The sequence below is a fragment of the Ranitomeya variabilis genome, chromosome 3, assembly GCF_051348905.1.
Source record: "Ranitomeya variabilis isolate aRanVar5 chromosome 3, aRanVar5.hap1, whole genome shotgun sequence".
NCBI classification, from domain to species: domain Eukaryota; kingdom Metazoa; phylum Chordata; class Amphibia; order Anura; family Dendrobatidae; genus Ranitomeya; species Ranitomeya variabilis.
The window spans coordinates 612,249,984-612,276,028 of NC_135234.1; the positions used below are offsets into that span (position 1 = coordinate 612,249,984).

Below are 26,045 nucleotides of genomic sequence, written 5' to 3' on the forward strand. Positions count from 1 at the left end.
TGTGCAATGGAGTATTAAGCTTTTAGTCTGCAATTAGTTATTGTATTGGGAATATATAGAGGTGAAAGTGTCCCACAGAAAAAAATTAAAATGGAGCCCATTTTTAGGTAACACATTCTCAACCCTAACCACCTGGGATTACAGGTCTTCAAGCTTGTTTGCTCACATTTCCATATTTGTTTGTGTTAATTCTCTACACCACTGATTGCTATCATTTCATGACCTATGTAGTGTTTATCACTGCACACGCCCTTCCCAGCTATAAAACTTAGAGGTTCAGCTAACTTTGATTGGACCTCCTTTTCTGGTGGCACCAGGGTATCAGAATTGAGCCATATGAAACACAAGCAATTACTAGTAAGATTACAATTACCTATTGTCCACAAAGAAAATATATAGATTTATCTTTAAACTTTTGTTCAAATTTTAGACAGAGATTAATGAACTTGAAACAGAGCTGAAAACTATTCTATTGGAAACAAAAGAAGTTGAAAGAAAGATTACGGAAGAAGAAAACTTAATTGAAAATTTAACCCAGCAATGTGAAATCCTGGAGACCAAAAACCTCTCAATTTATACTGAGAATATCAAGCTTAAATTAGAGGTAGAAATTCAGAAAGAAAATTTGGAATCTACTGTGGCCAGAAACAATGGCTACCGAAAAAGAATTTCAGATAGTATTGATAGGTTTTCAGTGGCAGAAAATACACTACCGTTTATGATTGAGCTTAATAAGAAGCGAACAAGGGTTCAACTATTAAAGAAGCAGAAGGAGGAAATGATCCTTGATTTGCATAATCCTGGAAGCCTTGCTGTAAAACAAGTGCAGGTTGGTAATTTAATTATCTGGAAAGTAATATATGTAGAGTAATGTAGCATATACAGTAATAGATGGAAAAACAACATCAATGTTGATGACGATGAATAAATACACTAAAACATACTGTCTAATAAATACTTGTATTCATTCTAAAATAACAACTCTGGAGCATCTTTTCTAAGAGCTCCGCATTGTGCTGTTTGTTTGTTATTCTTTCGAAATTTATGAATAAATTGACAACAGGATGTTGAAACTATATCCTTATCTTGTACTCTCCCATCTGTTGTGAGTAGGATAATACTTCTTTGACAAGGAGAATGGTAACAACCAGTTTCCAGGTTTTCTTTTTTAAAAAATTTGTAGTCAAAATACCAGAGATACGGCACAATGTAGATTTCTAAGAAAATATGCTACAGAATTGTTATTTAATGGCAAATAAAAGTTTTTACTAAAATAGACATGTCAAAAGAGCTGTCAGATAATTTTTAAAAGTCTAGTGAGGATTTATGAAAATGTGTAAAATATTTCAGATTTTTTTTTCCTTTTTAGCTAATTGAAGAAGTCTAAAGTAAACATGTCAGAAAGAATTGCGAAAGGTTGAAATAACAACAGGACATGTGTTCTGTTAACTTCCCTTTGGTTAGTGGACTTTCTCAGTCAGCTGTTCTTTTCTGGTTGGTCTACTTTACTGAATGATAATGCGTAATAACTGAAATACTCATGCAGACATCAACTATTGACTACTTTGGAATCTCCACTCAGTTCATGCTTCCTGTTCCTGACCGCTATGTTGCATGCTAAGAAGATCAGTGGTTAAAAAAAGGAATCATCATCAGTAAGTTAATGATTCCCACTCGGAGCTACTTTGTAATTATGTAAGGAAAAAATGGGTAAGATTTATAAGCAGCGTTCAATAGATTATACAGTCATTGATAAAAATATTGGCACTCTTGAAATTGTTCCAAATAATGAAGTATTTCTCAAAGAAAATTATTGCAATAACAAATGTTTGTTATACACATGTTTATTTCCTTTGTGTGTATTGGAACAGCAGAAAAAAAAACATTAAAAAAGGCAAATTGGAGATAATTTCACACAAAATCCCAAAAATGGGCCATACAAAATTGTTGGCACCCTCAACTTAATATTTGGAATAAATAACTACAATCAATCGCTTCCTATAACCATCAATAAGCTTCTTATACCTATCAGCTATACTTTTTGGACCACTCTTCTTTTGCAAACTGCTCCAGGTTTCTCATATTTGATGGGTGCCTTCTCCTAACAGCAATTGTAAGATCTCTCCACAGGTGTTCAATGGGATTTAGACTGATGGGTGGGATTTCCGACCTGCTTCTGGTAAGAGTGAGATACATGCCGCTGTCAGAGATTGACAGCGGCATTCAATGGGTTAACAGCGGCGGGTGGATCGCGGTTCAAAACAGCTAACATGTGCCGGGAAAGATGTGGGCTTAGCACCAGAGCCCACATCAAAGTGAGGGATTATTACGCCCTACGTCGGAAAGGGGTTAAAGAAGATGTGAAGAAATTTTTAGCTAACAACAAAGACCGAAAGTTTAAGTCCATCGTGGGGAACATGTTGAAACGTTTCAAAGCCTTGGGTTGTCTGATGAATTTGAGGTTAATTTTTTTACATTTCCTTTTGGACAACTTTCCTGAAATCTTTGATGCTGTTATCAAAGAGCAAGGAGAAAGATTTTATCAGGATATCAAGGAGATGAAATGATGATACCAAGATAGATGGAATGTGAGCATCATGAGGGACTATTGCAGGATGCTTCACAGAGAAAATCTGCATGCTTTCTATAAGAGAAAAGGTATCAAGAGAAGCTTTGAAGGGAAAAAGAGCAAGAATTAATTTTGCAAAGTTGCACAATTTATGTTTAATACATTTTTAAACATAATACTATGTACATTTTTTGGCTACAATAAAGATTTTTCTTGCTCATCTCGCTCGTACGTAATTTCATGCCTCTTTGTGCAAAATCCATACATGATGGTTAAAAATAGAAGTGTTTCTTTTTAGATCAGGGCATAAGAAAACATAAGAATCAGTCATTGAATTGAAAACATTTTCATAAACCCAAATTTTCCATACCTGTGCCATTAAGGCAAGTGAAACTGTGTCTGCAAAAATTAGCAGTCTATTTAGGGTAGGAAGAAAACGAACCTGCAGGAAACAATCCGATTAGTCTATAATGCTTATTTCACCTCATCTCGGAATCACCACACTATTTAATATACCATATAATATCTTGGAGAAGATTTCTAAATCTGCAAATAACAAAATATGCATTTGACTTTCAATTGAGAGCGCAATATAGAAATTACAAATATAACCTTAGAGTTTCACTTCAATAACAATAAACCATTGTATACTATGTAATCTGTAAAATTTATAGGAAAAAGCCATTATATTAGTTGAAGTGGGTGTCCAGGTTTGGCCCGAAGTCTTCAGTCACTCAATGTGACTGCAGACTTGTGAATCCTCAGTGTGCACAGCGAGTGATGTGAGGATTCTCTGGTCCAAGCATCAGCAGACAAGAGAGCATGTGGCTGCAAGTACGAGATTTGTATACTCCTGGTCATATTCCGACTAGACGCATATTGCAAACTTGTTGTCACATTTCAACCCACCCTCGAGTGTAGCCACGGCCCCCGAAGAAGCCTATGCGAAATGCACGTAGAGGCTGGCAGTCAGGAGACATCATGGTGACCAACATGGCTAAGGATCAGTCCTGCACTTCTAATTACACCGTTTGCCTCTTATTGGCTCTTTACATTGCACAGTATTACTTATTAGCCGTAAGAACTTGATCCAACCGGTCACACACTGGGAGCAGTAATACTCTCCTGACTTTCTATTTTGCCCTGTGTCTTTTGCATTGAATTTTATCTCTATAATATAATTTTGTACTGATTGATTTTATTGACTAGTTTGTAATTGTTATTTTGTTTATGGACTAATAAAAATATTTTGCACATACCTTTATGACAGATTTATGATTCCAAATATTCAAATTTTTAATGCAAGGATTCACAAGTCTGCAGTCAGAAGTCTAACTGTGGCAAAGGCCATTCTTGTTTTTACAGGGCTGCAGTGGTCATGTCTAGTTGATAACACTGCAGACACTCACTTCGATAGTGATGATCCTGTGCTAGATGCACAAGACTACTGAGGTTATTGATTGACTGCGGCAGTCATCCGTTGTTGATGGTTGATGTCACTGCTGCAGCTCTGAAAAAGGCCTCAAAGGAGCAAGTAATAAAAATAATATTGTTAATGATGCAAGTAAGAATTTAAATAAAGGCTTTCTAACAATAAATGAAGATCAGGGTGGTCTAGCGGATGATATTCCTGTTTTTGTTTTTTCAAATGCTCTTTAAGCAAATGAATGGGAATTATGAAAGTCATTTAATAAGAGCACTAGGGAGGTATTACTTTTATCTGAGAACTGTTTTTGATCATAAAGTAATTCCTACTAAGACAATAATACGTCTTCTCCGTTTACAGGAGGAAATACTACATTTAAGTGAGCAAATCAAAGCAATTGGGGAATGTATCAATGCAAAAAAGAAAATATATGAAGAGGAGTTGGAAAGACATGCTGTGCTCAGAAAAGACATTGAGGCAAGTAATCACACTTCTGTTAGCAGTAATTATGTGTGGAAGTAAATGAATGTAGAAGTATTGACATAAATAATATTATTCACACACAAAGAGGTGCTCTGAATTACACTGCCACTGTTATTAGACTGTGACACTACAGTACCAAGCTTGGACTGGCCCGCTGGAGAACAGGAGAATCCTCTGGTGGACACCTGTGGAGGAGTGGCTTACCACCCTCTTATATGAGCAGTAGTGTTGAGCGATACTTTCCGATATCGGAAAGTATCGGTATCGGAAAGTATCGGCCGATACCGTCAAAATATCGGATCCAATCCGATACCGATACCCGATCCCAATGCAAGTCAATGGGACGAAAATATCGGAATTAAAATAAACCCTTAATAAACTTGTAGGTTCATTCTACATGAAGGAAAACAACTAAGAATAATGTAGGATGTATTGGGGGACGTGGCGGAGATATTAAAGGGACAGAGGTTTAGCCCAATGTAATAGAATAGCAGGATTTTTTATTTTTTTTTATGAAGTTCGGCGTTAGAAAGAATTTGACTATGTTATTTTTTTTTTTTTTTATGTCAGATATTGATGTTTCACTACTTCCACGCCCTTCACCTTCTTTTTTACTTCTCCCACGCTTTCTTCTTAATTATCCTCATCATCAGCTTCTTTGACATCAACTTCTTCACCTTATTCATCTTCTTCTTCATCTTCTACCTATTATTTTTTGGGTTACATTGTTCATATTCTTTTTATTTTACTATTATCTTCATCATATTCAACTTCTTCATCATATTCTTATTTGTGACAGGCATTCCCGTAGTTGTTATCTATAAAAGTTTGAAGATTACACCTTCCGTTCTGCCTGTCACAAACCAGTTACATTTGTCCGCGTTCAGTTTGGCCTGCAGCATCAGGCTTTATCCAGGGGCACCACGAGGAGGAACGGACTCACCCCCATACACTGCTTAGTCTTCTTCTGCTTATAATTTACATAATATTTTTTTGCTCTGATATTTTGTGTTATGCTTAATGTCCTTCTGCTCTTTGTTCTGCAGCCTCTTGTTCTTCTGCTTCTCGGTCTTCCAGGTCGTCGTCGTCTCCAGGGTCGTCGTCTCCGGGGTCGTCGTCATCGGGGTGGTCTCCGGGGTCGTCGTCATCGGGGTGGTCTTCAGGGTCATCGTCTCCAGGGTCGTCGTCATCACGGTGGTTGTCGTCTCTGGTGTCGTCGTCATCTTAGGGGTGTTCTTCCGGGTCATCGTGTTTAGTCTCTTGAACTTGGAAATGTAGCAGAAGGTACAAGAAGGCTGAGAAAATGCCGAGAACCAGCTGATGGAACTGGAACTCGGATGGCTACCCGAAGGTCCAAGAGCCAATGGAACTACCGAGGACCAGCTGACGTTACTGGAACCCGGTTACTAAGCAGGAGGTACCCGTGCCTGAAAGCACTACCAAGGACCACCTGACGTTGGTGGAACTCGGATACCCAGAGGGAGGCACCTAAGCCAAAGGCTCTGCCCGGAACCAGCTGACGGTACTGGAACCAGGATGGGGAGCAGAAGGTACAAGAGCAAAAGACACTGCCGAGAACCAGCTGACGGTGCTGGAACCCGGATGGGTAGCCGAAGGTCCAAGAGCCAATGGAACTACCGAGGACCAGCTGACGTTACTGGAACCCGGTTACTAAGCAGGAGGTACCCGTGCCTGAAAGCACTACCAAGGACCACCTGACGTTGGTGGAACTCGGATACCCAGAGGGAGGCACCTAAGCCAAAGGCTCTGCCCGGAACCAGCTGACGGTACTGGAACCAGGATGTGGAGCAGAAGGTACAAGAGCAAGTGTCTGCGTGGCTTTTGCAGGACACGTTGCCGGCTGCACAGCAGGGGAACAGCTGGCGGTGCTGGACCCCACTGACACATTGGCGAGGTGTTTGGCTCTGTGCAGCCAGCACTTCCGGACAGCAACGAGCGGTGTTGTAGCCCGGGCTCTGCAGGGGGAGCAGAGTGTAGGCCGAAGCCTACTTGAACCAATTTCAAAGGTAACCTTTAACCCCCCCTCAGGGGTTAGAAAGTAGAAGAGCCACAGCTTATGCAGCAGTAGTGCTGCACAAGTCAAAGGTTGCTCTTTTAATTTCGCTCCTTGCACACGCTGAATGAAACACGTATAACATTTAGCCCTTTATACAGTCAAACTGTGTTGGAGGCGCGAGTTCCCTTTGTAATGAGACGCAGCACAGATGTCAAGAATCCCACCTTGGTGCTGGGTGCAGCCTCCTGAGCGTTGTTATTTGCTGTACAGGAGTCTGCGCTGTCGTGTTATCCCCTGGCCTAGCGCCGTTAGCGCTGCCCATCTTCTGACCTCATTTAATGTTGGCCGGTGCGGTTCGCGATGCCCATGAATCACAGCCCCGCAGTGTATTGACATAGTTTAAACACTGCGGGGCTGGGATTCATGGCCTGGCGCAGTACATATGTTCGCCTCTCGCTTGGGTTCTTACACCCGCTTCAGACTATGCGGCGTCATCTGATCCCTTATCGCATGCCACGGCCATGAAGCCGCACAGTCCGAAGAAGGCGGAAGGAGAGGAGGGACAGGCGAACTGATGCACTGATCCTGCCCATCAATCACACCCTCGCAGTCCCAATAAATAAGACACCGAGGGGCGTTGTGTGGGTCAGGGCGGCCGCAGAGGCGCAGGCAGCCAAACCATGATGCCAGAAGACGGGCAGCGCTACCAAGGGGGTTGCAGCGTGTCATTACAAAGGAAAGTCACACCACCGGGACGGTTAAATGGTCACACAGAGGACACATTGCAGACGTGTTTTCAGTTCCACATGTGCGAGGAGAATACGTTTCTGAGCCACCTTGCACACATGCAGCATTACCGCTGTACAAGGTGGCTGGATAACGTAAAAACGCCTGGGGGAGGGGGGACAGGTTCCCTTCAATTTCAGTTCTTGTGTCTGCGTGGCTTTTGCAGGACACGTTGCCGGCTGCACAGCAGGGGAACAGCTGGCGGTGCTGGACCCCACTGACACATTGGCTGGTGTTTTTCTCTGTGCAGCTAGCACATCTGGGCAAAAACTGGCGGTGTGTTAGAGCCCAGGGACAGCAGGAGGAGGAGCAGGAGGAGGAGGAGCAGGGGGAGGGGAGTGTAGGCCGAAGCCTGCACAGGCGGCAGCTTTGGGTGTGTTGTGTCTGCGTGACTTTTGCAGGACACGTTGCCGGCTACACAGCAGGGGAACAGCTGGCGGTGCTGGACCCCACTGACACATTGGCGAGGTGTTTGGCTCTGTGCAGCCAGCACTTCCGGACAGCAACTAGCGTTGTTGGAGCCCGGGCTCTGCAGGTGGAGCAGAGTGTAGGCCGAAGCCTAATTGAACCGATTTCAAAAGTCACCTTTAACCCCCCCTCAGGGGTTACAAAGTAGAAGAGCCACAGCTTATGCAGCAGCAGTGCTGCGCAAGTCAAAGGTTGCTCTTGTAATTTTTCTCCTTGCACACGCTGAATGGAACACGTATAACATTCAGCCCTTTAGACAGTCAAACTGTGTAATGGAGGCGAGAGTTCCCTTTGTAATGAGACGCAGCACAGGTGTCAAGAATCCCACCTTGGTGCTGGGTGCAGCCTCCCGAGCGTTGTTATTTGCTGTACAGGAGTCTGCGCTGTCGTGTTATCCCCTGGCCTAGCGCCGTTAGCGCTGCCCATCTTCTGGCATCATGTAATGTCGGCCGGTGCGGTTCGCGATGCCCATGAATCCCAGCCCCGCAGTGTCTTAACATTGTTAAAACACTGCGGGGCTGGGATTCAGGGCCTGGCGCAGCACATATGTTCGCCTCTCACACTCGGGTCCTTACACCCGCTTCAGACTGTGCGGCGTCATCTGATCCCTTATCGCATGCCACGGCCATGAAGCCGCACAGTCCGAAGAAGGCGGAAGGAGAGGAGGGACAGGCGAACTGATGCACTGATCCTGCCCATCAATCACACCCTCGCAGTCCCAATAAATAAGACACCGAGGGGCGTTGTGTGGGTCAGGGCGGCCGCAGAGGCGCAGGCAGCCAAACCATGATGCCAGAAGACGGGCAGCGCTACCAAGGGGGTTGCAGCGTGTCATTACAAAGGAAAGTCACACCACCGGGACGGTTAAATGGTCACACAGAGGACACATTGCAGACGTGTTTTCAGTTCCACATGTGCGAGGAGAATACGTTTCTGAGCCACCTTGCACACATGCAGCATTACCGCTGTACAAGGTGGCTGGATAACGTAAAAACGCCTGGGGGAGGGGGGACAGGTTCCCTTCAATTTCAGTTCTTGTGTCTGCGTGGCTTTTGCAGGACACGTTGCCGGCTGCACAGCAGGGGAACAGCTGGCGGTGCTGGACCCCACTGACACATTGGCTGGTGTTTTTCTCTGTGCAGCTAGCACATCTGGGCAAAAACTGGCGGTGTGTTAGAGCCCAGGGACAGCAGGAGGAGGAGCAGGAGGAGGAGGAGCAGGGGGAGGGGAGTGTAGGCCGAAGCCTGCACAGGCGGCAGCTTTGGGTGTGTTGTGTCTGCGTGACTTTTGCAGGACACGTTGCCGGCTACACAGCAGGGGAACAGCTGGCGGTGCTGGACCCCACTGACACATTGGCGAGGTGTTTGGCTCTGTGCAGCCAGCACTTCCGGACAGCAACTAGCGTTGTTGGAGCCCGGGCTCTGCAGGTGGAGCAGAGTGTAGGCCGAAGCCTAATTGAACCGATTTCAAAAGTCACCTTTAACCCCCCCTCAGGGGTTACAAAGTAGAAGAGCCACAGCTTATGCAGCAGCAGTGCTGCGCAAGTCAAAGGTTGCTCTTGTAATTTTTCTCCTTGCACACGCTGAATGGAACACGTATAACATTCAGCCCTTTAGACAGTCAAACTGTGTAATGGAGGCGAGAGTTCCCTTTGTAATGAGACGCAGCACAGGTGTCAAGAATCCCACCTTGGTGCTGGGTGCAGCCTCCCGAGCGTTGTTATTTGCTGTACAGGAGTCTGCGCTGTCGTGTTATCCCCTGGCCTAGCGCCGTTAGCGCTGCCCATCTTCTGGCATCATGTAATGTCGGCCGGTGCGGTTCGCGATGCCCATGAATCCCAGCCCCGCAGTGTCTTAACATTGTTAAAACACTGCGGGGCTGGGATTCAGGGCCTGGCGCAGCACATATGTTCGCCTCTCACACTCGGGTCCTTACACCCGCTTCAGACTGTGCGGCGTCATCTGATCCCTTATCGCATGCCACGGCCATGAAGCCGCACAGTCCGAAGAAGGCGGAAGGAGAGGAGGGACAGGCGAACTGATGCACTGATCCTGCCCATCAATCACACCCTCGCAGTCCCAATAAATAAGACACCGAGGGGCGTTGTGTGGGTCAGGGCGGCCGCAGAGGCGCAGGCAGCCAAACCATGATGCCAGAAGACGGGCAGCGCTACCAAGGGGGTTGCAGCGTGTCATTACAAAGGAAAGTCACACCACCGGGACGGTTAAATGGTCACACAGAGGACACATTGCAGACGTGTTTTCAGTTCCACATGTGCGAGGAGAATACGTTTCTGAGCCACCTTGCACACATGCAGCATTACCGCTGTACAAGGTGGCTGGATAACGTAAAAACGCCTGGGGGAGGGGGGACAGGTTCCCTTCAATTTCAGTTCTTGTGTCTGCGTGGCTTTTGCAGGACACGTTGCCGGCTGCACAGCAGGGGAACAGCTGGCGGTGCTGGACCCCACTGACACATTGGCTGGTGTTTTTCTCTGTGCAGCTAGCACATCTGGGCAAAAACTGGCGGTGTGTTAGAGCCCAGGGACAGCAGGAGGAGGAGCAGGAGGAGGAGGAGCAGGGGGAGGGGAGTGTAGGCCGAAGCCTGCACAGGCGGCAGCTTTGGGTGTGTTGTGTCTGCGTGACTTTTGCAGGACACGTTGCCGGCTACACAGCAGGGGAACAGCTGGCGGTGCTGGACCCCACTGACACATTGGCGAGGTGTTTGGCTCTGTGCAGCCAGCACTTCCGGACAGCAACTAGCGTTGTTGGAGCCCGGGCTCTGCAGGTGGAGCAGAGTGTAGGCCGAAGCCTAATTGAACCGATTTCAAAAGTCACCTTTAACCCCCCCTCAGGGGTTACAAAGTAGAAGAGCCACAGCTTATGCAGCAGCAGTGCTGCGCAAGTCAAAGGTTGCTCTTGTAATTTTTCTCCTTGCACACGCTGAATGGAACACGTATAACATTCAGCCCTTTAGACAGTCAAACTGTGTAATGGAGGCGAGAGTTCCCTTTGTAATGAGACGCAGCACAGGTGTCAAGAATCCCACCTTGGTGCTGGGTGCAGCCTCCCGAGCGTTGTTATTTGCTGTACAGGAGTCTGCGCTGTCGTGTTATCCCCTGGCCTAGCGCCGTTAGCGCTGCCCATCTTCTGGCATCATGTAATGTCGGCCGGTGCGGTTCGCGATGCCCATGAATCCCAGCCCCGCAGTGTCTTAACATTGTTAAAACACTGCGGGGCTGGGATTCAGGGCCTGGCGCAGCACATATGTTCGCCTCTCACACTCGGGTCCTTACACCCGCTTCAGACTGTGCGGCGTCATCTGATCCCTTATCGCATGCCACGGCCATGAAGCCGCACAGTCCGAAGAAGGCGGAAGGAGAGGAGGGACAGGCGAACTGATGCACTGATCCTGCCCATCAATCACACCCTCGCAGTCCCAATAAATAAGACACCGAGGGGCGTTGTGTGGGTCAGGGCGGCCGCAGAGGCGCAGGCAGCCAAACCATGATGCCAGAAGACGGGCAGCGCTACCAAGGGGGTTGCAGCGTGTCATTACAAAGGAAAGTCACACCACCGGGACGGTTAAATGGTCACACAGAGGACACATTGCAGACGTGTTTTCAGTTCCACATGTGCGAGGAGAATACGTTTCTGAGCCACCTTGCACACATGCAGCATTACCGCTGTACAAGGTGGCTGGATAACGTAAAAACGCCTGGGGGAGGGGGGACAGGTTCCCTTCAATTTCAGTTCTTGTGTCTGCGTGGCTTTTGCAGGACACGTTGCCGGCTGCACAGCAGGGGAACAGCTGGCGGTGCTGGACCCCACTGACACATTGGCTGGTGTTTTTCTCTGTGCAGCTAGCACATCTGGGCAAAAACTGGCGGTGTGTTAGAGCCCAGGGACAGCAGGAGGAGGAGCAGGAGGAGGAGGAGCAGGGGGAGGGGAGTGTAGGCCGAAGCCTGCACAGGCGGCAGCTTTGGGTGTGTTGTGTCTGCGTGACTTTTGCAGGACACGTTGCCGGCTACACAGCAGGGGAACAGCTGGCGGTGCTGGACCCCACTGACACATTGGCGAGGTGTTTGGCTCTGTGCAGCCAGCACTTCCGGACAGCAACTAGCGTTGTTGGAGCCCGGGCTCTGCAGGTGGAGCAGAGTGTAGGCCGAAGCCTAATTGAACCGATTTCAAAAGTCACCTTTAACCCCCCCTCAGGGGTTACAAAGTAGAAGAGCCACAGCTTATGCAGCAGCAGTGCTGCGCAAGTCAAAGGTTGCTCTTGTAATTTTTCTCCTTGCACACGCTGAATGGAACACGTATAACATTCAGCCCTTTAGACAGTCAAACTGTGTAATGGAGGCGAGAGTTCCCTTTGTAATGAGACGCAGCACAGGTGTCAAGAATCCCACCTTGGTGCTGGGTGCAGCCTCCCGAGCGTTGTTATTTGCTGTACAGGAGTCTGCGCTGTCGTGTTATCCCCTGGCCTAGCGCCGTTAGCGCTGCCCATCTTCTGGCATCATGTAATGTCGGCCGGTGCGGTTCGCGATGCCCATGAATCCCAGCCCCGCAGTGTCTTAACATTGTTAAAACACTGCGGGGCTGGGATTCAGGGCCTGGCGCAGCACATATGTTCGCCTCTCACACTCGGGTCCTTACACCCGCTTCAGACTGTGCGGCGTCATCTGATCCCTTATCGCATGCCACGGCCATGAAGCCGCACAGTCCGAAGAAGGCGGAAGGAGAGGAGGGACAGGCGAACTGATGCACTGATCCTGCCCATCAATCACACCCTCGCAGTCCCAATAAATAAGACACCGAGGGGCGTTGTGTGGGTCAGGGCGGCCGCAGAGGCGCAGGCAGCCAAACCATGATGCCAGAAGACGGGCAGCGCTACCAAGGGGGTTGCAGCGTGTCATTACAAAGGAAAGTCACACCACCGGGACGGTTAAATGGTCACACAGAGGACACATTGCAGACGTGTTTTCAGTTCCACATGTGCGAGGAGAATACGTTTCTGAGCCACCTTGCACACATGCAGCATTACCGCTGTACAAGGTGGCTGGATAACGTAAAAACGCCTGGGGGAGGGGGGACAGGTTCCCTTCAATTTCAGTTCTTGTGTCTGCGTGGCTTTTGCAGGACACGTTGCCGGCTGCACAGCAGGGGAACAGCTGGCGGTGCTGGACCCCACTGACACATTGGCTGGTGTTTTTCTCTGTGCAGCTAGCACATCTGGGCAAAAACTGGCGGTGTGTTAGAGCCCAGGGACAGCAGGAGGAGGAGCAGGAGGAGGAGGAGCAGGGGGAGGGGAGTGTAGGCCGAAGCCTGCACAGGCGGCAGCTTTGGGTGTGTTGTGTCTGCGTGACTTTTGCAGGACACGTTGCCGGCTACACAGCAGGGGAACAGCTGGCGGTGCTGGACCCCACTGACACATTGGCGAGGTGTTTGGCTCTGTGCAGCCAGCACTTCCGGACAGCAACTAGCGTTGTTGGAGCCCGGGCTCTGCAGGTGGAGCAGAGTGTAGGCCGAAGCCTAATTGAACCGATTTCAAAAGTCACCTTTAACCCCCCCTCAGGGGTTACAAAGTAGAAGAGCCACAGCTTATGCAGCAGCAGTGCTGCGCAAGTCAAAGGTTGCTCTTGTAATTTTTCTCCTTGCACACGCTGAATGGAACACGTATAACATTCAGCCCTTTAGACAGTCAAACTGTGTAATGGAGGCGAGAGTTCCCTTTGTAATGAGACGCAGCACAGGTGTCAAGAATCCCACCTTGGTGCTGGGTGCAGCCTCCCGAGCGTTGTTATTTGCTGTACAGGAGTCTGCGCTGTCGTGTTATCCCCTGGCCTAGCGCCGTTAGCGCTGCCCATCTTCTGGCATCATGTAATGTCGGCCGGTGCGGTTCGCGATGCCCATGAATCCCAGCCCCGCAGTGTCTTAACATTGTTAAAACACTGCGGGGCTGGGATTCAGGGCCTGGCGCAGCACATATGTTCGCCTCTCACACTCGGGTCCTTACACCCGCTTCAGACTGTGCGGCGTCATCTGATCCCTTATCGCATGCCACGGCCATGAAGCCGCACAGTCCGAAGAAGGCGGAAGGAGAGGAGGGACAGGCGAACTGATGCACTGATCCTGCCCATCAATCACACCCTCGCAGTCCCAATAAATAAGACACCGAGGGGCGTTGTGTGGGTCAGGGCGGCCGCAGAGGCGCAGGCAGCCAAACCATGATGCCAGAAGACGGGCAGCGCTACCAAGGGGGTTGCAGCGTGTCATTACAAAGGAAAGTCACACCACCGGGACGGTTAAATGGTCACACAGAGGACACATTGCAGACGTGTTTTCAGTTCCACATGTGCGAGGAGAATACGTTTCTGAGCCACCTTGCACACATGCAGCATTACCGCTGTACAAGGTGGCTGGATAACGTAAAAACGCCTGGGGGAGGGGGGACAGGTTCCCTTCAATTTCAGTTCTTGTGTCTGCGTGGCTTTTGCAGGACACGTTGCCGGCTGCACAGCAGGGGAACAGCTGGCGGTGCTGGACCCCACTGACACATTGGCTGGTGTTTTTCTCTGTGCAGCTAGCACATCTGGGCAAAAACTGGCGGTGTGTTAGAGCCCAGGGACAGCAGGAGGAGGAGCAGGAGGAGGAGGAGCAGGGGGAGGGGAGTGTAGGCCGAAGCCTGCACAGGCGGCAGCTTTGGGTGTGTTGTGTCTGCGTGACTTTTGCAGGACACGTTGCCGGCTACACAGCAGGGGAACAGCTGGCGGTGCTGGACCCCACTGACACATTGGCGAGGTGTTTGGCTCTGTGCAGCCAGCACTTCCGGACAGCAACTAGCGTTGTTGGAGCCCGGGCTCTGCAGGTGGAGCAGAGTGTAGGCCGAAGCCTAATTGAACCGATTTCAAAAGTCACCTTTAACCCCCCCTCAGGGGTTACAAAGTAGAAGAGCCACAGCTTATGCAGCAGCAGTGCTGCGCAAGTCAAAGGTTGCTCTTGTAATTTTTCTCCTTGCACACGCTGAATGGAACACGTATAACATTCAGCCCTTTAGACAGTCAAACTGTGTAATGGAGGCGAGAGTTCCCTTTGTAATGAGACGCAGCACAGGTGTCAAGAATCCCACCTTGGTGCTGGGTGCAGCCTCCCGAGCGTTGTTATTTGCTGTACAGGAGTCTGCGCTGTCGTGTTATCCCCTGGCCTAGCGCCGTTAGCGCTGCCCATCTTCTGGCATCATGTAATGTCGGCCGGTGCGGTTCGCGATGCCCATGAATCCCAGCCCCGCAGTGTCTTAACATTGTTAAAACACTGCGGGGCTGGGATTCAGGGCCTGGCGCAGCACATATGTTCGCCTCTCACACTCGGGTCCTTACACCCGCTTCAGACTGTGCGGCGTCATCTGATCCCTTATCGCATGCCACGGCCATGAAGCCGCACAGTCCGAAGAAGGCGGAAGGAGAGGAGGGACAGGCGAACTGATGCACTGATCCTGCCCATCAATCACACCCTCGCAGTCCCAATAAATAAGACACCGAGGGGCGTTGTGTGGGTCAGGGCGGCCGCAGAGGCGCAGGCAGCCAAACCATGATGCCAGAAGACGGGCAGCGCTACCAAGGGGGTTGCAGCGTGTCATTACAAAGGAAAGTCACACCACCGGGACGGTTAAATGGTCACACAGAGGACACATTGCAGACGTGTTTTCAGTTCCACATGTGCGAGGAGAATACGTTTCTGAGCCACCTTGCACACATGCAGCATTACCGCTGTACAAGGTGGCTGGATAACGTAAAAACGCCTGGGGGAGGGGGGACAGGTTCCCTTCAATTTCAGTTCTTGTGTCTGCGTGGCTTTTGCAGGACACGTTGCCGGCTGCACAGCAGGGGAACAGCTGGCGGTGCTGGACCCCACTGACACATTGGCTGGTGTTTTTCTCTGTGCAGCTAGCACATCTGGGCAAAAACTGGCGGTGTGTTAGAGCCCAGGGACAGCAGGAGGAGGAGCAGGAGGAGGAGGAGCAGGGGGAGGGGAGTGTAGGCCGAAGCCTGCACAGGCGGCAGCTTTGGGTGTGTTGTGTCTGCGTGACTTTTGCAGGACACGTTGCCGGCTACACAGCAGGGGAACAGCTGGCGGTGCTGGACCCCACTGACACATTGGCGAGGTGTTTTTCTCTGTGCAGCTAGCAGTACCGGGCCCCAACTGGCGGTGTTGGAGCCCAGGGTCAGCAGGAGGAGCAGGGGGAGCGGAGTGTAGGCCGAAGCCTGCACTCGAGCAAGTTGAAAGGAAACCTTTAACCCCCCCCCCCCCAGGCGTTTGTAGCTGAAAGAGCCATTGTGTACAGCACTAATGCTGGAAAAGGTAAACTTAGCTCTTTTAATTATGGTCCTTGCACATGCGGAACCTAACAGTTATGAAATGTGTCCCCTCACAGCGTTAAACCGTCCGGTAGGTGGAACTTTCCTTTGTCGTGTGACGCAGCACAGCCATCATTTTTACCCCCTTGGCGCCGTGCGCCGCCTCCTCAGCGTTGTTTTAATCTGTCCCGGAGCCTGGGCTGTTAGGTTAGCCCTTGGCCATGCACACATTTTGCGCTGCCCGTCTTCTGACATCATTTGGTGTCAGGCTGGCTGCGCCTGTGCGGGTGCGCTGGCCGAGATCCCGCCTCGCAGTGTCGTCTAATGTAATCCCACCGCGGGCCTGTGATCCGTGCCCGTGCGCAGTGCATATCCTCTCCTCTCACTCCCCTCCCTACGGCTTTTTCAGACTGTGCGGTGTCACGGCCGTGGCATGCTATTAGGGACCAGCTGACATCGCACAGTCTGAAGAAGCCGTAGGGAGGGGAGTGAGAGGAGAGGATATGCACTGCGCACGGGCACGGATCACAGGCCCGCGGTGGGATTACATTAGACGACACTGCGAGGCGGGATCTCGGCCAGCGCACCCGCACAGGCGCAGCCAGCCTGACACCAAATGAGGTCAGAAGACGGGCAGCGCAACATGTGTGCATGGCCAAGGGCTAACCTAACAGCGCAGGCTCCGGGACAGATTAAAACAACGCTGAGGAGGCGGCGCACGGCGCCAAGGGGGTAAAAATGATGGCTGTGCTGCGTCACACGACAAAGGAAAGTTCCACCTACCGGACGGTTTAACGCTGTGTGGGGACACATTTCATAAGTGTTTGGTTCAGCATGTGCAAGGAGCATCACGAAAAGAGGCACTTTTTCCCTTTGCATCATTACTGCTGCACAAGGTGGCTCCTTCAGTAACAAACGCCTGGGGGGGGGGGGGGGTCAGGTTCCCTTACATTTAACTTGTTGTGCCTGCGTGGCGGTCGCAGTACACGTTGCCGTATACACAGCAGGGGAACAGCTGGCGGTGCTGAACCCCACTAACACATTGGCGAGGTGTTTGGCTCTGTGCGTACAGCACTTCTGGACGGCAACTGGCGGTGTTGGAGCCCAGGGGCAGGTGGAGGAGGAGGAGGTTGGAGGAGGTAGGAGGAGGTAGGAGGGATTGCCACACACACAGCAGGGGAACAGCTGACGTTACTGAACCCCAATAACAGAGGAGGGACTGTTGACTGTGCGTACAGCACTTCTGGACGGCAACTGGCGGTGTTGGAGCCCAGGGGCAGGTGGAGGAGGAGGAGGTTGGAGGAGGTAGGAGGAGGTAGGAGGGATTGCCACACACACAGCAGGGGAACAGCTGACGTTACTGAACCCCAATAACAGAGGAGGGACTGTTGACTGTGCGTACAGCACTTCTGGACGGCAACTGGCGGTGTTGGAGCCCAGGGACGGGTGGAGGAGGAGGAGGTTGGAGGAGGTAGGAGGGATTGCCACACACACAGCAGGGGAACAGCTGACGTTACTGAACCCCAATAACAGAGGAGGGACTGTTGACTGTGCGTACAGCACTTCTGGACGGCAACTGGCGGTGTTGGAGCCCAGGGACGGGTGGAGGAGGAGGAGGTTGGAGGAGGTAGGAGGGATTGCCACACACACAGCAGGGGAACAGCTGACGTTACTGAACCCCAATAACAGAGGAGGGACTGTTGACTGTGCGTACAGCACTTCTGGACGGCAACTGGCGGTGTTGGAGCCCAGGGACGGGTGGAGGAGGAGGAGGTTGGAGGAGGTAGGAGGGATTGCCACACACACAGCAGGGGAACAGCTGACGTTACTGAACCCCAATAACAGAGGAGGGACTGTTGACTGTGCGTACAGCACTTCTGGACGGCAACTGGCGGTGTTGGAGCCCAGGGGCAGGTGGAGGAGGAGGAGGTTGGAGGAGGTAGGAGGAGGTAGGAGGGATTGCCACACACACAGCAGGGGAACAGCTGACGTTACTGAACCCCAATAACAGAGGAGGGACTGTTGACTGTGCGTACAGCACTTCTGGACGGCAACTGGCGGTGTTGGAGCCCAGGGACGGGTGGAGGAGGAGGAGGTTGGAGGAGGTAGGAGGGATTGCCACACACACAGCAGGGGAACAGCTGACGTTACTGAACCCCAATAACAGAGGAGGGACTGTTGACTGTGCGTACAGCACTTCTGGACGGCAACTGGCGGTGTTGGAGCCCAGGGACGGGTGGAGGAGGAGGAGGTTGGAGGAGGTAGGAGGGATTGCCACACACACAGCAGGGGAACAGCTGACGTTACTGAACCCCAATAACAGAGGAGGGACTGTTGACTGTGCGTACAGCACTTCTGGACGGCAACTGGCGGTGTTGGAGCCCAGGGACGGGTGGAGGAGGAGGAGGTTGGAGGAGGTAGGAGGGATTGCCACACACACAGCAGGGGAACAGCTGACGTTACTGAACCCCAATAACAGAGGAGGGACTGTTGACTGTGCGTACAGCACTTCTGGACGGCAACTGGCGGTGTTGGAGCCCAGGGACGGGTGGAGGAGGAGGAGGTTGGAGGAGGTAGGAGGGATTGCCACACACACAGCAGGGGAACAGCTGACGTTACTGAACCCCAATAACAGAGGAGGGACTGTTGACTGTGCGTACAGCACTTCTGGACGGCAACTGGCGGTGTTGGAGCCCAGGGGCAGGTGGAGGAGGAGGAGGTTGGAGGAGGTAGGAGGAGGTAGGAGGGATTGCCACACACACAGCAGGGGAACAGCTGACGTTACTGAACCCCAATAACAGAGGAGGGACTGTTGACTGTGCGTACAGCACTTCTGGACGGCAACTGGCGGTGTTGGAGCCCAGGGACGGGTGGAGGAGGAGGAGGTTGGAGGAGGTAGGAGGGATTGCCACACACACAGCAGGGGAACAGCTGACGTTACTGAACCCCAATAACAGAGGAGGGACTGTTGACTGTGCGTACAGCACTTCTGGACGGCAACTGGCGGTGTTGGAGCCCAGGGACGGGTGGAGGAGGAGGAGGTTGGAGGAGGTAGGAGGGATTGCCACACACACAGCAGGGGAACAGCTGACGTTACTGAACCCCAATAACAGAGGAGGGACTGTTGACTGTGCGTACAGCACTTCTGGACGGCAACTGGCGGTGTTGGAGCCCAGGGACGGGTGGAGGAGGAGGAGGTTGGAGGAGGTAGGAGGGATTGCCACACACACAGCAGGGGAACAGCTGACGTTACTGAACCCCAATAACAGAGGAGGGACTGTTGACTGTGCGTACAGCACTTCTGGACGGCAACTGGCGGTGTTGGAGCCCAGGGACAGGTGGAAAAGCAGAGGAACACAATGTAGGCCGAAGCCTGAGAAAGTCGAAAGGGAACCTTTAACCCCCCCCCAAGGCGTTTGTAGCTGAAAGAGCCAGCTTGTGCAGCACAAAAGATGCAAAAGGAAAAGGTGGCTCTTTTCATCATGCTCCTTGCAAACACAGAACTAAACACTTATAAAATGTGTCCCCTGCAACCGTAAAACCGTCCCGGAGGTGGGACTTTCCTTCGTAATGTGACGCAGCCCAGCCGTCATTCCTACCCCCCCGGCGCCGCGCACCGGCTCCTCAGCGTTGTTTTATTCCGTCAAGGAGCCTGCGCTGTTATGTTATCCCGTGGCCAGGCACACTTAGCGCTGCCCGTCTTCTGGCATCATTTGGTGTCTGGATGGCTGCGCCTGTGCGGCCGCGCTGGCAGAGAGCCCGCCTCGCAGTGTCTTCTGATTTAATCCCACTGGGGGCCTGGGATCCATGGACATGCGCACTGCATATCTGAACCTCCACCTCTCACTCATCTCCCTATGGCTTCTTCAGACTGTGCGGTGTCACGGCCGTGGCATGCTGTTAGGGACCAGCTGACACCGAACAGTCTGAAGAAGCCATAGGGAAATGAGTGAGAGGTGGAGGTTCAGATATGCACTGCGCATGTCCATGGATCCCAGGCCCCCAGTGGGATTAAATCAGAAGACACTGCGAGGCGGGCTCTCTGCCAGCGCGGCCGCACAGGCGCAGCCATCCAGACACCAAATGATGCCAGAAGACGGGCAGCGCTAAGTGTGCCTGGCCACGGGATAACATAACAGCGCAGGCTCCAGGACGGAATAAAACAACGCTGAGGAGCCGGTGCGCGGCGCCGGGGGGGTAGGAATGACGGCTGGGCTGCGTCACATTACGAAGTAAAGTCCCACCTCCGGGACGGTTTTACGGTATCAGTGGACACATTTTATAAGTGTTAAGTTCTGCGTGTGCAAGGAGCTAAACAAAAATAGCTACCTTTTCCTTGGGCAGCATTACTGCTGCACAAGGTGGCTCTTTCAGTAACAAACGCCTTGGGGGGGGGGGGACAGATTCCCTTACATTTCAGTTGTTGTGTCAGCGTGGCGGTCGCATGACACATTGCCGGCTACACAGCTGGGGATCAGCTGACATTACTGAAACCCAATAACACTGGGTCGTATGTTTTGACTGTGCAGACGGCACGTCTGAGCCTCAACTGGCGGTGTTGGAGCCCAGGAATTTAAGTTCAGGTGGTAGAAAGATGAACACAACAGGAGACCTGGATAACGTATACAGTGACCTAATTATTCAATCAGGAGGAGGAGTGGCAAATTCCGGCGAGATCCAGGCCTTGTTCATTTTCAGGAAAGTAAGCCGGTCAACGTTATCGGAGGATAGTCGCATGCGACGGTCAGTTAGTACACCACCTGCAGCACTAAAGACACGTTCCGATAATACACTGGCCGCAGGGCAAGACAGCACCTCCAATGCATACTGGCTTAGCTCTGGCCATGTATCCAGCTTTGAGACCCAAAACTTGAAAGGGGAAGAGCCGTCTGGGAGTACAGCAAGAGGGCAAGACATGTAGTCTGTCACCATCTGACGGAACCGTTGCCTCCTGCTGACTGGAGCCGTCTGTGATGGTGTAGACTTTTGTGGCGGGCACAGAAAACTGTGCCACAGTTCGGCCATACTGGTCTTGCCTTGGGCAGAGGCACTGCTTCTGCTCCCTCTTTGTGCAGAGCCTCCACCACGGCCTGGACGCACTGAGCTGCTTTGGAATGCACTAGCAGCACTTCTCTCAGTTGGAATGGAGAAGATGATGGAATTGACCAGTGTGTCTTGGTACTCCCGCATTTTTCGCTCCCGGTTCAACGGTGTGATGAGGCTTTCTACGTTGTCCCGGTAGCGAGGATCGAGGAGGGTGAACACCCAATAATCAGACATGTTGAGAATGTGGGCGATGCGGCGGTCGTTTCTCAGGCACTGCAGCATGTAATCCACCATGTGCTGCAGACTGCCAACTGCCCAAGAAACGCTGTCCCCTGCTGGAGGCGTGATCTCTGCCCGCTCGTCATCACCCCACCCTCGCTGTACACACTGAGTACTGGACAATTGTGTAACTCCCTCCTCTGGACGGATGTCTTCCTCCTCCATTGACTCCTCCTCATCCTCCTCACAAACGGTCCCCTGCCTACGCGTTTGTGAGGAACCACGTGGCGCTGACTGTCCAGAAGATGATGGAAATGGTGAATCCTCATCCTCCACCTCTTCCACAACATCATCCCTTAGCGCTTGCAGTGATTTTTCAAGCAGGCAGATAAGGGGGACAGTCATGCTGACTAGTGCATCATCTGCACTCGCCATCCGCGTGGAATAATCAAAGGGACGCAAAACCTGGCAGACGTCATTCATAGTGGCCCACTCTGTGGTTGTGAAGTCTGTACGGCGCTGACTGCGACTTTTTTGCGCCTGAAGCAGCTGGTACTCCATTACAGCTTGCTGCTGCTCACACAACCGCTCCAACATATGTAACGTGGAATTCCACCTGGTAGGTAGGTCACATATGATGCGATGTTCCGGCAGGCGGTGTCGGCGCTGCAGAGCCGCAATGCGCGCTTTTGCCGTGCTGGAACGCCGCAAGTGAGCACACTCTAGGCGGACCTTGTGCAGCAGTGCATCAAGATCCGGATAGTCCCTCAAAAAGCTCTGCACGACCAAATTGAGCACATGTGCCAGACATGGGATGTGAGTGAGGTTGCCGAGGCCCAGAGCTGCCACCAGATTTCGGCCATTATCACACACTACCATGCCTGGCTGGAGATTCGCTGGCACAAACCACACATCGCTCTCCTGCTTGATGGCATTCCAGAGCTCCTGCGCTGTGTGGCTACGATTCCCCAAGAAAATTAATTTCAAGACGGCCTGTTGACGTTTGGCCACGGCTGTGCTCATGTCGGTCGTAACAGGTACACGTTCATCACGGGTCCATGTGGAGGTGGACTGTGACGGCTCCTGCAGCGATGATTCTGAGGAACTGGTGTAAGAGGAGGAGTCAATGCGTACAGAATGGATTCCTGCAATCCTTGGAGTGGGCAGGACACGTCCTGCGCCACTCGCACGGTCTGTACCCGGCTCAACGACATTAACCCAATGGGCAGTGAGGGAAAGGTATCGCCCCTGTCCATGTTGACTGGTCCACGCATCGGTGGTGAGGTGGACCTTGCTACTGACGGCGTTCAGTAGCGCGTGTTTTATGTGTCCCTCCACATGCTTCTGCAGGGCAGGGACGGCTTGCCTGCTGAAGTAAAAGCGGCTGGGCACTTTGTACTGTGGGACTGCCAATGACATGAAGTCACGGAAGCTGTCAGTCTCCACCAGCCTGAATGACAGCATTTCCAGTGACAGAAGTTTGGCAATGCCTGCAGTCAGAGCCTGTGCTCGTGGGTGGTTTGACGAGAAAGGCCGCCTTTTCTCCCATGCCTGTACTACCGATGGCTGTAGACTGGGCTGGGAGTGTGTGGATGACTGGGAAAGTGGCGCTGCGGGTGGAATTACAGCGGGTCTCTGGACAACAGGGGCAGAGGTTCTTCCACGGCGATCCTGGGAGGACGCCGAACCAGCTGCGTGTGAGGTAGAGGAAGAGGCAACACGAGCTGAAGAGGTGGTAGCTGCCGCTGTTGGTTGGCCTACCTCTTCAGTGTGTTTTTCTAACTCCGCCGGGTGCCTGTTGCGCACATGTTTCCACATGTTGGAGGTATTGAGGTTGCTGACATTTCGACCTCTTTTGACTTTTTGATGACACACGTTGCATCTGACATAGCAAATGTCATCTGCAACTGTGTCAAAAAAGGACCAGGCACTGCAAGTCTTGGGAGCGCCCTTTTTGGCTTTTGGAAGAGACATGCTCCTAACGGGTGCCAAAGCGGAGGCTGCAGGATCCGCAGTCTTCCCCCTCCCTCTCCCTCTTTGGGCCGTACGGGGAATCTCTTCCTCAGAGCTGCTCCCACCACCTTCCTGTCCCTCACGCCAAGATGGGTCGAGGACCTCATCATCTACACTACCCTCTGCCCCCAACTGCTCCTCCTGGGTAGTCTCAGCAGCAGAGCACGCACCAGTAAGTGGCACCTGAGTGTCATCATCAGCTGATGCGGCCTGCGATGTGGTGACCGGAGCCACTGGCCCACCCGCCTCTTCAGAGGAAGACAGAAAAAGCTGTTGGGCATCACTGCACCCTGCCTCTTCTTCCATTTCTCCAATGCTGCTTGGCTGGCCCCCTGTTTCCAAGCCAAGAGATTCAGAGAACAGAAGTAGAGACGGCTCCTGTCCTGGGCTCTCTGTCTGCCTGGGCAATTTGGCAGGTGGTGAAGAGACAGATGGCTGCTCTCCAGTGCTCTGTGTCTGAGAGGATGTGGCACTAATGGAAGTTGATGCATTAGCTGCCATCCATCCGACAACAGCTTCAATTTGTTCTTCACGCAGCAGCGGTGTACGGCGCTCGGACACAAAGCTTCGCATGAACGACTGTTGCCTGGTGAAAGTGGGTGCTGATGAGTCACCGGTGCCCGCAGCAGGCACAGAATCCCCACGTCCCCTCCCTGCTCCGCGACGGCTCCCACGCCCCCGTGCCTTACTCACTGCCTTCTTCATCTTGGTTGACTGATAAAGATAAGCAGAAAAGTACTAACGGATTTGTGTGCTTATTCCTGAGCAACTCCTCCTAACAGGTATAAGAAGCACTAATTATCTAAAGTGTGGACTAGACACAAATATGAGCTAATGTGGCCTACAGAAATGTAAAGTGGTGTAACTGGTGTGTTTGGTGAACTTTATTATTTATTTATTTTTTGGGGGCTGAACTGACAACAGATAGAGCTGCAGTCACACGGAGACCGTGCAGACAGACGTAAACGGCGCTACAAGGCCCAAAAACCCTCCTCTACTTTATCCTATGTAGTGTTTTTCCACAAATTAGCTGGAGACGGGTGGAAAGACACTAATAGGATTTTTTTGAATAAATTAGCAGCAGACTACACTATTTTGAAAAAAAAGAAAATTGATTTGGCGGTATGACGCAGTGAAAAACCCTGAGCTGGAGACAACCAGGCTATAGCTGCTCACAGATTACAGGGCGAGCTGCAGTCACACGGAGACCGTGCAGACAGCCGTAAACGGCGCTGCAAGGCCCAAAAACCCTCCTCTACTTTATCCTATGTAGTGTTTTTCCACAAATTAGCTGGAGACGGGTGGAAAGACACTAATAGGATTTTTTTAAATTAATTAGCAGCAGACTACACTACTTTGAAAAAAAAGAAAATTGATTTGGCGGTATGACGCAGTGAAAAACCCTGAGCTGGAGACAACCAGGCTATAGCTGCTCACAGATTACAGGGCGAGCTGCAGTCACACGGAGACCGTGCAGACAGCCGTAAACGGCGCTGCAAGGCCCAAAAACCCTCCTCTACTTTATCCTATGTAGTGTTTTTCCACAAATTAGCTGGAGACGGGTGGAAAGACACTAATAGGATTTTTTTAAATTAATTAGCAGCAGACTACACTACTTTGAAAAAAAAGAAAATTGATTTGGCGGTATGACGCAGTGAAAAACCCTGAGCTGGAGACAACCAGGCTACAGCTGCTCACAGATTACAGGGCGAGCTGCAGTCACACGGAGACCGTGCAGACAGCCGTAAACGGCGCTGCAAGGCCCAAAAACCCTCCTCTACTTTATCCTATGTAGTGTTTTTCCACAAATTAGCTGGAGACGGGTGGAAAGACACTAATAGGATTTTTTTAAATTAATTAGCAGCAGACTACACTACTTTGAAAAAAAAGAAAATTGATTTGGCGGTATGACGCAGTGAAAAACCCTGAGCTGGAGACAACCAGGCTACAGCTGCTCACAGATTACAGGGCGAGCTGCAGTCACACGGAGACCGTGCAGACAGCCGTAAACGGCGCTGCAAGGCCCAAAAACCCTCCTCTACTTTATCCTATGTAGTGTTTTTCCACAAATTAGCTGGAGACGGGTGGAAAGACACTAATAGGATTTTTTTGAATAAATTAGCAGCAGACTACACTACTTGGGAAAAAAAAAAAAAAAAGGAACAGTATGAGGCAATGAACCACCCTCCCTGAACTGAATACAACCAACTATGGATGGCCTATGTGGCTGCACTCAGACTGGAGACTGGGCTGCACTCACACACACACACACACAGACCCTGCAGATCGCTGTGAAAACAGCGCTACAAGGCAAAAGCAAGGTGAATAGTAGGTGAACACAGCGGTTGCTAAATTAGCCTTTGGAAAGCACAAAGAAGCAAATCGCTATCTCTAAACTGTCCCTCAGTCAGCAAACAGCGTCCTGTCACTAACTGAATTCACAGCAGAGTGATCGCAAAATGGCGCCAGCGACTTTTAAACTGCATCATGACATCATTACACCAGCCAATCACAGCCTTGCCAGTAGTTTCATGCCCTCCATGCTAAACAGGATGTGCCCACACTTGGAATCAATCTCATTGGCTGAATTTCTGCTTTTTGAATCTTAGAACTTCCGATTCCGGTATCCGATACGCGGCAAGTATCGGAATCCCGGTATCGGAAT

General features: G+C 51.2%; 1 protein-coding gene across 2 annotated transcripts in view; it reads left to right on the forward strand.

Annotated features, from left to right (window-relative positions):
* CCDC122 (coiled-coil domain containing 122) overlaps nucleotides 1-26,045 on the forward strand; it is a 177,332-nt gene that overhangs the window by 145,974 nt on the left and 5,313 nt on the right. For both annotated transcript variants that reach the window (XM_077297351.1, XM_077297350.1), the window contains exons 3-4: nucleotides 431-829; nucleotides 4,356-4,472. In XM_077297351.1, the coding sequence (XP_077153466.1) occupies nucleotides 431-829; nucleotides 4,356-4,472 (516 nt within the window). The remainder of the gene's footprint in view (nucleotides 1-430; nucleotides 830-4,355; nucleotides 4,473-26,045) is intronic.